At 38.6% G+C, this 14734-nt stretch overlaps 1 protein-coding gene across 1 annotated transcript in view; it reads right to left on the reverse strand.

Moving 5' to 3' along the window:
• LOC121324303 (nesprin-2-like) overlaps nt 1-11641 on the reverse strand; it is a 41397-nt gene extending 29756 nt beyond the window's left edge. Inside the window, 11 exon segments of the mRNA XM_041266011.1 lie at nt 278-427; nt 2187-2369; nt 3217-3349; nt 3828-4024; nt 4300-4431; nt 4946-5119; nt 5407-5607; nt 7331-7512; nt 8142-8249; nt 8787-8906; nt 10637-11641. Coding sequence (XP_041121945.1) covers nt 278-427; nt 2187-2369; nt 3217-3349; nt 3828-4024; nt 4300-4431; nt 4946-5119; nt 5407-5592 — 1155 coding nt within the window. The 5' untranslated portion in view covers nt 5593-5607; nt 7331-7512; nt 8142-8249; nt 8787-8906; nt 10637-11641.
• Nucleotides 11642-14734: the final 3093 nt, after the last annotated feature.

The raw sequence follows: 14734 nt of genomic DNA on the forward strand, positions 1-14734 counted from the left end.
CTAAAAGTACATTTCCAATCTTTAGGTTGTTTCTGTATATTTAGTGGGGGGGATCAGGCGCCGCTTGGAAAACCACCCGTTAATGTAGTTAAAGGTAAGTGTCTTGTCTTTAACAAGATGATTGAAAATGCAAACTGCCACAATAATGCTTGCTTAAAATAAACTGCAAATGTGTACTACCGCTACAATCACGAATCTGCATTAAAGTTACTTTTTGCTCTAATTTTATTTTAAGGTCACCCATATTCTTGTACTCCCTTGGATGCTCTGTACCAACCTTGTACTTTTGAAGAATCTCTTTTGCACTGGCTATAGCAGACAGGTGGCTGATCTTTTCCTCATCTTCTCTCAGAAGCCCATGAATTTTGCTCATCCGGGTTTTCAGCTCTGTGATCACCTGACGAGAAGGCACTTTCTCCATCTGGAGCTAAAGCAAATGATGGGCAACCTCATTACGGTTATCTGTGGTGCCGCATTAAAATTGTAAAAAGCATTTGTGACTGTGTTAAAAGACTGGCTTCAGAAATACTATATCTCGTGTTCTAGTGTTCACAGGGATTGTATAGGGCCAAGAAGAATACAGTTTACTCCAGGAGTAGTTACACCAGAGAATCTTTGGGTGACTCTGTGTATTTACTGCTGCATAGAAACTAGAGCACACTGTATATCACTTAATCTTATGAATAAGCACAAAGAGTTTTGAAAGGCACTGCAGAGGTAATCTGTGGCTAGCACTGGGAGTTCTGTTCATTCTTGCACTGGAGAAAACAAAGGGCTTTAGAGGCATGTTAAATGGAAATGCTTAAAGCTTTGGCTTTAATTGGAATCTGGCAGAACTTCTTTCAGTATATTCTGTATTTTCGTGGGATGTTCACTGGTTTGGCTCTTTTGATCTGCCCCGTTTTTATTCCTTGGATATTACACTCTGAAGTTAGAAGGGTTGTGACTTTGTTGGTTTACAGATGTGATGCGGCAGAATTGCGTTTTAGGTTTAAGAGTGTTGTTATAATGTAGCAAAATATACATCTAAAGCCTTCCTTATCAAGAAAAGTATAATCAAGCCCTCCTTAACACAGCTGACTGTGATTTCACTTAATATAAGAATATGAATTGGCTACCTGCCCAGAACTGAATGTGACATTGTAACAAAGTGCCCGCCCCTGTGTATATTATCTGTCATGTGTTGCGTGTGGTGTGTTTAAATGTTGGTGTATAGACATTGGTACACGGGATATAAACGGGTCTGTGTAACACGAGTGTTTAAAAATGTATATGTGTATTTAGGCACGAGGATTGCACAGCACTTCACGTGCAAGTAAAATGTAGTAATATGTGAGCACGGGGAATTGCACTTTATTAATTCACGTGCTGGGATTCAAGTGAATAATTAATTGGTAATTGAAGCCCAGCACAACAGTATATATAGATGCACGTTGTCACATACTGGTGGTTGGGTGTTCGGTGAGCGGAGAACGGGATTGGAGACGGAGGAAATTAGTAGTAGTAGTAATAATAATAATAAAAAGAGAAAGTATCCGCTCACCGTGTTTGTCAGTGTCTGTCCGTGCACCGTTTTGTTAAGTTTAGTCTGTTTTTGTTTGTCTATTTATTTTGGCGTAGAGTGCCGTGTCCTGTGTTTTTTCGTGTTTGTTTAAACCTTTTATTTTGTATTAAACCGGTGCCAACAGGCGTCTTCATCATTTCATTTCATCCGTCCTGTGTTTTGTGTATTTCATTCCTTCCTGGTTCTGACACCGCCCACTTGGCCGTCTTTGTGACAGACATAATGAAGTATTTTTTCAGTTTTACTGACAAGTTGAAGTTTTGGTCAAGGTTCTAGTCAAAACATTTACCATTGAGTTCTTAGTTTTAGTATATCTAAACTATATCTAGCACATTTAGTGTTTAATAGTTATGGACGAAGGATGTAAATATACTGCCTATGTACACAGTATGCTAGCATAAGTTATGCAAATTGCACATGTGACTCATTCCATATTCTCCTTGGTAAATGTGCACAGTAAATCTGCAGTTTAACATTATTTTAGTCAACGGGTTCTTATTCTGACTGGATACCTTGCATACTGCTCAGGTGATCCTTGGCTTGTGAGTTCAGACGGCATGCATTTGCACGAACTGTTTAACTCTTTCCTCTTTCTAAGAATGAAAAGGCACAGGTGCCTGACCTGGTGCAGTTTCTCCTTGTTTCCTGGCAGGGGAGTGAGAACCTCTGTTCATCCCTGCTCAAACCGAGCCAGCTGGTTCTGCAGCGAGGGAGTGTTGGCCCGTTTCACCTGGAGCAGCTGGTTCCCTGTGCTGATCACAGACAACTTCAGAGACGACTTGGCATCCACTTCCTCCATGAACTCCTGGAAAAAGAATACATAATAAATAGTATACATGGAGAAGAAAATGCAGATAACATCTGTGACTACTGCAATGCAAACGGGTTACAGGGTTATTGTGTTTGACGTTCAAAAATACCTTTTTGCCCGTAAACATGTAGTGATTTAGTAATGCCTTAGTGCATTAAGCAACAGCGCCCCCTGCTGTCACTGTACTAATCATTACTGTTTGTATATCAAAAAATTATTAACAAGACTCACTGTGATTGAACGGACGCAAGACCACTGGCTCACAATGGAACTGTTTAGTGTATGGTGATTACATTAGAAATACTACAATTTATAACTTGATTAGACCTGCCATACAAAGTTTTGGCAAATTGCAAGGGTTTCATCCGTACGCATTACACACTGGTGATGCCAACAACTGAAACTAAATCTTCTGTAACACTGAACTGGTTCTTAATCTAAATGAAATATGCATTCCACACTATAAGACAATATGAAATGCAGATGAGAAATATAATACAACTAATCAGTCTGGACTATAACAACATAGAACAAAAACAGATTCTGTGAAGTGTAACTTTTACATAAAATATCTAACACAGCATCAGCAGCTTGAGGCTGTCCAGTTCAACATGGATGAACGTCAATGATATATTTTTTGCTATGTTCATTCAAGTACAACTTTGCATGGAGTTGGCATGTAGTTCACAACATACAGTAACATTGTATTTGAGATCAAAACTCAAAAATAACAAATTTTATTGAACTTTTGTTAGCCACATCTAATGTGCTTACTTGAAAATATCAACCAAACAAAATTGTATTTTCAAACCAAAACTACAGTGACCGACACTGCACCCACCAGGAATCGTCCGAGGTGATCTCTTACTTTCTCCAGATCCTGAGGCACACTGAGGGACTGCTGTTTCAAAGTCTTCAGTCTGTCCATTGCAGACGTCATCCACACACTCAGGTCAATGGAGCCCTTCCTACAGCTAGAGGGAAGAGAAATAGGAGGCCAGTGATAGCTAAACTTGTTATAAACATAGAATCAGTAACTACCTGGATTTGACCGCCTGCTGATGTGAATGTGAGTAATTCTGATTCACCAGTGATTTAATCACGCGGTGTTAAATCTTTCAGGCTTCCCAGTGCTTGGATCTAGTGTTATTGGTAATGTTAGATTGATTTGTTTTTCAACTGCTCTATCTATGTATTTGGTCCACTGTATAAATGGATCAGTGCAGTGTAAGGATATTTGTGGTTTCTTTAATGACAGTCTTTTTAAATAACACTTTTTAAAGTTTTCTCCCATATAATCTCCTGGTTTGCCAATTGTAAACATTACAGACAAACAGCCCCAGAGCGATACTATTACAGTGCTCAATAAATCCTGGGGACCTGACATTCTTCCTATTGAAAAGCTAATTAAACTGTTTAAGGAAGTTTTAGGGTGTCTATTAAAGTACAGACCTTGTCCAGTATTTTGTTAGCGTCTCTAAGCAGTGGCGGTCCTGGTTGACTCTATTCATTACAGTCAGCCACTTCTCCTCCAGCTGATGCAGAAGGGAATTCAGTTCTGTGCAGCTCACTGTCGTCAACAGTTTCTTCCCATTTGTCAGTCTATGGGAGAGTCTTGAGCAATTTTCATCCAGACTACCTTTAATTTGCTGCCAAATAAAGATTATTCTGTTTTTATTGAGTGTTTCATTTGGTTCTGTACATCATCCAAAGAGTGCTATGGCAACAGCTTGTTCACCATGACTAGGTACTTGGGGAATTTAAATTATATTTAAGAATTAGATATAAAAAGCATAGTGCTAATACCTGCATTTAAGGACAGCACTTTGGTATTTGTTTACCTCTTCTCTGCACAACAGTTTTTACATTTTATAAGTTAGTGATTCTAACCAATTATAGTTCCCTGAATCAAAGGGTCCGGTACCTGATAGATTGCTAGTCGTTCTAGTAATCTTTCTTCGGATTCCTCCACCAGTCCTACTGTAGGTATCCTGGCTTCCAGTTCCTGCAGCTGTTTTAAAAGCACTGTAGAACTTTTGTCAAACTGGGTCCAGGCCTAGGAAAACACATATTCCATTTAAAAGATTCCCTACTCAAATTCACCCTTATAAAAGTTTACTATAGTAAAAGCATAGCATAGTGTAATAAAGCAAAGTGAAAGCATGGTATAGTAAAGCATACAGTATTAATAAATGAGGCAAAGCAGTGTCAATGAAGGGTGAAATAAGAGCTTGTTGGGAATTTTTTCAAGAATATACAGTACAGTAGGGGTCTCCACCCCTGGTCCTGGAGAGCCGCTATCCAGCAGGTTTTCTAGGTGTCTTTACATCATCAGTGGCTAAAGATCTGGAACACCTGTTAATCTTGACTAATTAAGCCAATACTTGGTTCAATTAAGTAACAGAGAGATTGGTTGAAACAAAAACCAGCAGCCACAGTAGCTCTCCAGGACCAGGGTTGGAGACCCCTGCAGTACAGGTTTCTTTAGGGACATAAATGCATAATATAGTTAGTGTGCAGCCACTGCAATAGAAACAGTTAAGGAATAAATAGTTAAAATGCTGCTGTACTTGTAACATGCTCTGGATGTGTATTCCATGCTGAAGAGCTTGCTGCTGGAGACAGAGTATTTCTTCCTCCAGATCCAACCAAAACTTGTCATGCTTCCTTGCTAAAGCTACTGGTACTTTCTGAGAGAACCTCTCCACAGCAGCCAGGTGGTTGCCAAGGTTATAGAAGTAATTCTATAAAACAGAAAAACTTTCTTGGTTTTAAGAAGCCAAAAGACTGCTTGGGGGTTCATTTAGGACAAAGGTCACCAGAAAAGGAGTGATTTCATCCTCAAGAGAACCACTAATAATGTACATACCAAACACTTCAAATTGTGTGTGGGTCTCAAAACTGTTTGATATGCCTTCCCATGTATCTTACTGAGACTCTGTTATCTAATAAATCCACTGAAAAGAAATTAAATTGAATGTAACGCTTCTCGCATGCTCATTTTAAAAAAGACCTCATTTATTTTCCATACTTTATGTTTCTTCAGGTGGTTCTTCAGCTCGGCATGGCTTGGCAGGACAAGGTGCTGGCTGTGAGTGAGTTTCTCGTGACCAGCGTCCACTAAGTTGGACAGGCTCTGTAACAGGCTCTCGTACTGAATCTCAGTGGTAAGGTTCTCTTTGAGTTCTACTCGTCTGACTCTCAGGGTGCTCCACATGTTGTCCAGTACATCCTGAGAGGGACAAGAAAGGCCTAATGAAGAACCTCACCAAATCACCGCTCTCACAGAAATGACTAACGGCACCGGAGAAACTAGAGTGACTGTCAGTATCACAACTCTAGAAGTTCACCGCTGAGTTAAGATGTGTTCCTAATTGTAACTTCAAATTAACACCAGACCCTCCTACATCCTTACCTTTATGGGTGGTAGGGGTAGGTAGGTGTGATGTGCTTTTCTGAAGTGTATCAGCAATATAAATATGAGCTCAATTCCTTTGAAATCCACCACTGGCCTTGACAGTTGTTAAACTCATGCAAATTTAATTGCTCTCACTTTCAGATTTTGCTCCCCTGTCACCCGAGTAATTGGAGCTCTCTGTAGTACAATAACTTATTGAAAACACAGCAGATTAGCTGCAAATTGATGGGGGCATTTTACAATGAAAGCTAAAGCTGTTGCAACAGATAATTATCCAGTGCTTTTAAAATTGTGTCTATAAAGATGATAAGAGTTACAAAGAGCGATGTATGTTACAGTAACAAAGACTACTCAGAGAAGCTGCACTGGATTACTAAAGGCAGTTGTATTATCTCCTTTTAAGTGTAACATTTGAACAAGCAATGCTTGACATTGGATAATTCTAAGCAGCACTATTGAGAAAGTCCCTATTCATAAGCAGTTTGTATTCAAGGATGTGCATTGACTTTCGTTTACTGGCATAATAATGCTTTATGAAAGCAAGCCATATTCTTTTATTAGTGTGAACAGCTGATGCAAAATCACACCCAAAAACCACCAGTAGAAAAAAAAAATCTTGTATAGTATGCTTTCAGTTTTGCTGAAGGAAACACACTTTGAGTTTCATGCATTAGTGTATACAAAAACTCAATTTACAAACCTGTTAATTTGTTACCCAGTATGACACTGACCCCAGCTAAAGTCTAACTGTTTTTTTTAATGGCCACTTAAAATGTGCTAGACTCTATTAGGACTCTGCTACATGGACTAAGGTTCATACACTACATTGATACTGCTGAATATAAAAGCAAACTGTTGCACATTCTTTTGCAGCGTAGGACCAGTCAAACTAGAAATCAGCATAAACAACTCCAGCTGTTCCATAGTTCTCTCTAGAGACAAAGAATTTCACATACAACCAACCCATATTCATTTAAAGATTACTCAAAGCTACAGTACCTGGACACTGTTTAGAAACAAACATGTGAATAATGCAAAGTCTTGGGAGGCGCTTTTGAGCTGCACCCACTTCTGAAACAGGATTACATGCCTATGCCACCAGGATAAAGATTAAGAAGTTGTTTGTATAACCCTTTACTGTACTGTGTATGTACTGTACTGTACTCTGGTATTTACATTGTTAACGGGACTCAAATCCCATTCTTTTGTAGTATTTTCTCTGACTACTAAAAACTACTTAATAAAAGAGGCTTAGGATGTCCTTATTGTCACTAGGCTTCACATTATGTTTGAGCTGTCTTTTTTATCAAGCTTGGTAGTGCTTTTACAAGATTTTCCTGTGTGAAAGGCACAATTCCCAATGCCATAGCACACAATAGTAAATATTTATAAGCATGTCGAAGCTCAGCCACACGTAATCAGACACTGATAGCAATCCTATTTTTGCCACTTGAAAAAGAACAGATACACCTGTAGCTGTAAGGGAAGGCTTTTCCAACTTTTCCAGAACAGAGAATGCGTACTTTGACCTCTTTACCTGAACGTGAGAAGCTGCTGCTCCACGCTTTGCTGCATTTCCGTGTCCGGGTGGTCAGCCCTGAAGGTCGCCGTGGCTTTCTCCAGCCAAAACTGGAGCTGGGCTGCCAGCTCCCGGCAGACATAGAGTATACTGTTAGACTCAGGTCTGTCCGGCAACTGCTGCAGCTCACCTGGTCCTGCCTGCGAGTCAAAGAATAAAGAATTTATTCAAAAGAATAAACTGCCTGTATTCCCAACTGCAGCATGTATTGTTTACTACCTAATGTTTGCATTCCTCTTCACTACTGCATGGAACTGAATGGAACAGCACAAAATCAAATCAAGAAAATGATCTGCAACCATCTCGGACAAGATAATAATCTTTTATAATTATCTTTTACACGCACACACACACATTATATATATATATATATATATATATATATATATATATATATATATATATATATATATATATATATATTATATATATATATATAGGGAAAATATGAGGAAGAAATGGCATCATTCATTTCTGTATTCCACATATCCCCATATAAAGACTACCTAATCCAGTCCAGGTTTTTACTCCAAGCAGGTTCTAATGTAGTTGAAGCTGCTAAGAGGCAATTCACTAATTTAGGACCTGGTTGGAATAAAGACCAGGACTGGAATTGATCTCGAGGGCCAAAGTTGTGTACCACTGCTTTATACCATGTACAAACAGTCAGACCTGGTTTATCCAAAAACACTCCCCACTGTTTGAAAGTAATTAATGCACAAAGTAAAGCCTAAAATACAGTACTTATAAAACCGACAACACTGCATACCATTTCTTGAGGAATAGCTTGTGTTTCACACATTTCATTATTGTCTGGTCTCATTTGCACTGTTTCCACAGCAGTTGCATCTTCAACAGTAAAAGCTTCCTCATGTTCCTAAATAATACAACTCAGAGGTAGTTTGTACACAAAGACTGCACATGACATTTCACTATCACCTTCCCCTGACAGAGACATACTCTCTCAGCCATGGCACCCGTGACAGGCCCATCTAAGAGCCTTCATGTACTCATAACTCAACTTTAGTTGGTAGGTTTTCAAAAACAAAACCAAAAAGATAAAAGGTGAAAGACATATTCTGATATTTTATTTTGTTTTGCACACCCAGTGGCTAATGACTTTCAAACTGTATTGCAGAATAGTAACATGTCCCTGCTTCTTTCAAATAAAGGCCTCAAACCATTCGGTTCATGCAGTTGAGACTGGGCTCAAAGAAGAGAAGCTGCAAGACAGGATGGATGGAGTCACAGTTGCCTAGCTGGCAGATGAGAGGTGGAGGCTCAAGGAAACGCAAACAAAAAATAAGACTCAACTTGGGGTAATGTAAGAGAGGCAGTTGTTTCTTTTCAAGTTGTTTCTTTTTCAAGATCCTTTGAACCACCTCCAGAACTACGCCAAGGGCACAAAGCTTACCTCCAGAATGCTGCCAGTCAGAGTTTAAGAAGATGATGACTTGGTACTGCCTCCATCTTCACACCCTGTCTCTGGACCCTCATAGTACAATCAGTATATAGGATCTCCTTCTGCCGGTTTCTGTCAAATCATTAGCATACGCCATTAGGAAAGAGACTAAGCAATTTAAATGGTTTCATCATGACACTGTTTTCAGCAGCACACCTTTCCAAAGTTTTATGTTCATGCTTAAAATACACATCTGTTCAGAACAAGCAAAGTCAAGATACTGCATGTATTTTGTTTGCCCAGTCAGACACTTTACTGATTAATTTCAATTGTTTTGTTGTTGACCAAAATGTTCATCCCATCTAGTCTTTGAGACCAAAGAAAGGTTTGCTGTTGCTTGTAAGTACATGATGCACAGTGCATGCATTCAGTTTTTAAATGCATACAGATAATTGCTACATTACTATTTTGTCATGATAATGTCAAGTGAGTTTGTTCTGCTTTTCAAGTGGCGCATGTTCCCAGAAAAGAGCTTGACAAGTACACCTGCCTGGTTTTTTAAAAGCGCACAAATATTTTAAAAATAAAATTAGACATGTGGAGAACTACAAGTGTATTTTTGTCCATTCAATGCCTTATTCTCCACGTTTTAAAAGTTCTTCCTTCCTAATGCCCTTTAGTGCGCTTTCCAGACTGGGTTTGAAAGAGTAACCTGGCTTGAAAGTTTCAAGGTCTTACAGGATTGTTTCTAGACTATTGGATGTTCACCTGTTCTCTCCACAAAGCTCACCTGGGAAATAAAAAGACAGAAACCCATTTTTGGTAAACTTGGGTTTAAACGTGTTACCATTTTGTCCAAATGGCCAACAAAAGCACATATTATATACAATATACAAGCCTTCATTGCCAGTTCATAATATGATGAAAAAAAAGAAATACTGTGCCATCTATAGACATATTAGCATAAATCTGAATTTTTATTATTAATAAGTTATGCTAAGCACCATTAAGAGGTGATATATTTTACTGCAATTCTGTATCACTGTTGGCTTTGCTTATCATTATTTTGGACAATAGACATCTAGCACCAAGATTCACTGTATAGTTCCATAAATGGGATTCTCAATAAATGTGGCTGGCATGGTGACAATGCTGTTATCTACTGCCAGCCTATCCAAATTTGGTGAGAACAGGCATAGAGGTGCATCGGCCCACTGAATCTAAAACTAATAGCTTAATGAATTCTGCTGTTTCTAAACAGGGCCATTCTTAGACTGTGTGTGCCATTTTGTTCCAGTGTCATGTATTGTAGAAAGCCCAGCAAAGCAAGACTGTAGGTTACTGTAGTTTTTTTTTTTTTTGCTGTTCTAAAGCACTGCGATGAAGATTATACTTATTTCATTTCAGTCCAGACAAAATGATGCCTTGTGTCTGATTAAAATCTAAGCAATGAAAATGCTCATTAAAATGGCATTACTCGTGGATCAGTTGCTCGCTGTGTCTGAACCTCCTGCAGCAAACAATAAACTTTAATTGGCAACAGCAAAACTCACCCATACCTTTATCATTATTTCACACAGAAGTAATTTTTGGAAATTACATTTTCATATTATTGCTTTAACATTTGCTTCATTAAAAAAAAAATAATAATAACAAACAACTAGCAAATGTATGGGGCTTTCAACAGTCTAGATACTACTGAACAATTGCACTGCCATAAGACTGTCATAAACAAATAAGATATATTTGATAAGGTGATAAGAATAACATACAACAGAAATATATGCAGATACTAAGTGTATTTTGTCTACATAGCAAGAAACTGTATTTCACTGTTCAACAAGACCACATCTTTACTGTACCTCCATGTCTGTTATAATGGGTGTGTGGTCCACCACAGAGAGCAGTGACACAACAGGCAGTAACCATTCCTTTACCCCTCTGATCTCATCTTTCACCTTCTCACGCTCCTGGATCTCTGTGTGTATTGACCTGTGACTCTTCATAGCTTTCTGCTTCAACCTGTGGATGAATTCAGAGCAGAACAAAAATGGACAAGTAGTCCTTTGGCCACCAATCTACCAAAGGTACCTACCAACTAAAACTGAAAACTTACCAATATACCTGTACCTACAATCAATATATTGCTGTTATATCTGTTAGATTAATTCTTATGAAAACCAAATTCCTCTTGTAATGTAAAAAGTCAGTATCTTTTCTCAGCTCTCAGCTATTCTGTGTCACCCGCCTGTGCCCCAGCTCAGGAATGTAGGCTGAATCAACAACCAACTGGCATCCACCAACACACATGCTAATGGTCGGCCAGTGAGCTAATCAACCTCTGTGAGATAACTAAGGGTTTTAATTGCTCCTGCGACAACAGACAGCTCTTTACAATGGCTGTTACGAGAAACACCTGCCTTTTTATAGCAAGTTAGACATGCCCTCATTTTGTGAGCCAGCCTAGAGTAAACTTTTGGGGAACCTAAAATCTTTAAAGTGGGTAAGAACAGACCAAACAAAATGTGTTCACTAGCATTACCAAGCCCTCCATGGAAGTTTAACGTTTCAACAGATCTGAATTGAAGTAAATACTGTACAGCAAAGACTGGACTCTTTTTATACCAATCTTGCATTGCCTGTAACTTCTGACAAACGGGAATGGATGGCACCTTAGCGTTTTCCATGATTCCAAGAAGAGCCTTCACTTTGTGCACCAGGAAGACCAAAGAGGACTGCTGGTTGTTAACACTGTCTTCATACTGATTCACATGTTTCTGTAAGTCGAGGAGGTCCTCTTTGGCTGCCTTCTCTTTGGAGCATTCAGGCAGGTCATCCTGTAGATTGTCCAGAACGACAGCGGCTCTTTCAATCTAGGAAAAAAAAATACTGCTCCTTTAATTCGGATGTAAAACTATAGGTACGTCATGTAGACAAACATTTCAGCTTACATCATCATCAGTGTTATTGTATTCTTCTCCATTAATTATACATTCATTAGTCTGACTAAAGGTTTTTAAATTTTTTTTAGACGGAACAAAAAGTACATTATACATTTAAATATAGTTAGCACTAAATAATTAAATTAATAATAATAATAATAATAATAATAATAATAATAATAATAATAATAATAATAATAATAAGTTAATAATAATAATAATAACAAATATTAAAAATAAACATAAAAAAAAGAACTATTTTTGTAGGGTACATATTAAAATGCAACACAAAAAAAAGAACTATTTTTGTAGGGTACATACAGGGCTTCTGATTTTTGGTTTTAACCAATAAAAAACGATAAAACCCCGAAAAACAATGTCCCTCCTTCCTGACCTTTATGTCGCATCGATTCGTTCTAAACACTTTAAACCCACCTCAACTACTGGGTGCCAGTAAATTCCTACATTTCTATTGGAGGACTGTACACACTTGTAAGATTTAACACGAAATTACAATTTAATACAGACCATTATTCTGGCTTGTGAGAATTAAAGCTTACAGTTCGGTAGGGTTAATTTTACACTCGTGGAATTTAAAATTGAATTGCAAATTGAGGTGAAATGTAAAAAAATAAATAAATGTGTCAGCCCACAAAAATCTGTGACCATAAGGATTTCCTTGTGAAAGACAGCAAAGGAAAGAAGGTACAAGTGTGCAAGTACTGTCAAGCTGCTACATATATATTGTGATAGAAAAAAATGCCCAAGAATTTTGGAAAGTAACCGAAAACAATAATTTCATACAGTATATAAAAAGCGAAAGCCCCCAAAAAAAGGATTTACATAAAACTCAAAATAGCTCAAAATAAGCACCAAAAAAGGTACATAATATATCAAAAACTAACAGCAAACATTAGGCAATTGCATGCCCACAGGAACTTTTCAAGTTTCTTTATTATAGAGGGTATATTTAGAGCCAGGTAAAATGTACAATATGAAAACATAATTACCCATTCAATTGGTCAAAATAAAGTTGTTTTTTTTCAGTACTTGAAAGTCAGGCCCCAGATCTTTTAATGCAAGGCACAAATCCAATACTTGGGGGCTCCCAGGTGGAGCATCCAGTAAAGGCACTCTGTGTGGAGTGCAGGATGCGCCCTATAGCCTGGAGATCATTAGTTCAAGTTCAGTTTATGTCATCACTGATCGTGGCTGGGAGTTCCCAGGGGGCGGCGCACAATTGGCAGAGTGCCACCCGGGTGGGGAGAGCTCAGGTCGGCAGGGTAATCCTCAGACATTGCACACCAGCGACTCCTGGGGCCGATAGGGCATCTGAGGATCTGCTGTAGAAGCCACTCAGATCTGTGTTGTCTTCCAGCGCTTCACTGTAGGCCTGCACCACAAAATAATGACAGCTTGGCAGGACACGTTTCAGAGGACACGTGTCTGTCAGCATTTCCTGAGTAATAACTCTTTTGATATTGTACTGCAGGCATTTTAATCTGTTGCTCAAGTAATAATTTTCAGAAATGTTAATCTCTGCAGATATCTCCTTGCTGTTCATCAAAAGAGATTCCAGAAGCATCTCCTGTTCTTTGGACTTGTGTAAAATGTCATTACTCTCTTTGACTTGATGCTCAAGCTCTAAAGTATTGCTTTCACTGTCATTTTCCTTAATGTGTTCTTTTTCAGTATGTGCTTCTACCCAGGTATTAATGGAAGCAATTTTTTCAAATAACCTTTCTCTAGCCTGCAAGGCAGACTCCAGTTCCTGTAGTTTTTGGTTTGATTTCTGAGCAGCTGACGTATGCAAATCATTCAATGTTTGCAGCAAAGAAGACACTTTAGGAACTTCTTTCTCATCCAACCTTGACATCATTACCTTTACCTCCGAAACAAAGGAGTCCATTGTGGACTGCTTGGCTATTATTTCGGACTGCAATTCCTTGAAATTATTTATCTGAACACTGACGTCTTCCGGAAACAGCGCTATTCTGTAATTCGTCGTGATGTCACCATCAGCCTTCTTAACCCACATGAAAGCCTCCTTCATCACCTTCATAATTTTGCCGACTGTGGTGGCGCTGCTGGTGTCCTCCTCCTCATCCTCACTGTGTGCTGAAGCTTGTTCTTGCATGAGGTCTAACGGGGCTTGCAACTGGTGGACTGACGTTTCCAAGCAGTCCTTTTCCCTTTGCCCTAGCATGTGCTGAATCAATATCTGTGAGATTCTCTTTAGATGGGTGAAATTGTGTTGAGCAGCCATTAGGTCAGCATGTAGGATCATCAAGCTTTTCCTCTTATGGATTTCTTCCTTAGGTGACGAGCCCTTGAGATGAGTAAGTGAACGCTGCAGATTATCAACCTGCTTCTGCAGCTCATGTGACTCTAACAGAAGGCATCTGTACTCCTCAACCTCTTTGGACACCATATAGAGTGTCCTTTCTGCTGCTGATGCCATCTGGTTCCACTTCTGATCCCAGTGTTCCAGCTGAATTTGTATAGCTTTGTTCTCAGTTTCATTCAAGTGCTGGGATATTTTCTCTTGCTTCTCGCCCAGTTCTTGCAAGACAACTTTTTCTTGCTTGACAGTGGAGAGAATTTTGTCAATTGTTTCTGCATGGAATGAACTACTTTCCACCAAGAAAAAAACAAAACAAAGTCAAATCTTGGAACTGTTCGAACTGTCTGATGTGCATTTGTTTTTCAGTAACAACCAGCTATTTGCTACCCAGTCATAATTGATTTCACATTTGTAATCACTTATGTTGACACTGATATTATATTAAAGTCAATGCTTAAACATGTATTTTATTGAGACAGGCATAAAATATTATCTAGACTCAACTATCATAAAAATACCATCAACAGCTTCAATCAGAAAATATATAATAAATGGAGTAATAGCAGCAGACTTACGGTTTCAAGGTTTCCAGCTCAGCTGATAGTTTTTCAAGTAAGTGTTTGACAGCATCAGCGCTACAATGATATTCTTGAATCAAAGACAGCTGGCTTGCT

This window comes from Polyodon spathula, chromosome 12, assembly GCF_017654505.1.
Source record: "Polyodon spathula isolate WHYD16114869_AA chromosome 12, ASM1765450v1, whole genome shotgun sequence".
Lineage (NCBI taxonomy): Eukaryota > Metazoa > Chordata > Actinopteri > Acipenseriformes > Polyodontidae > Polyodon > Polyodon spathula.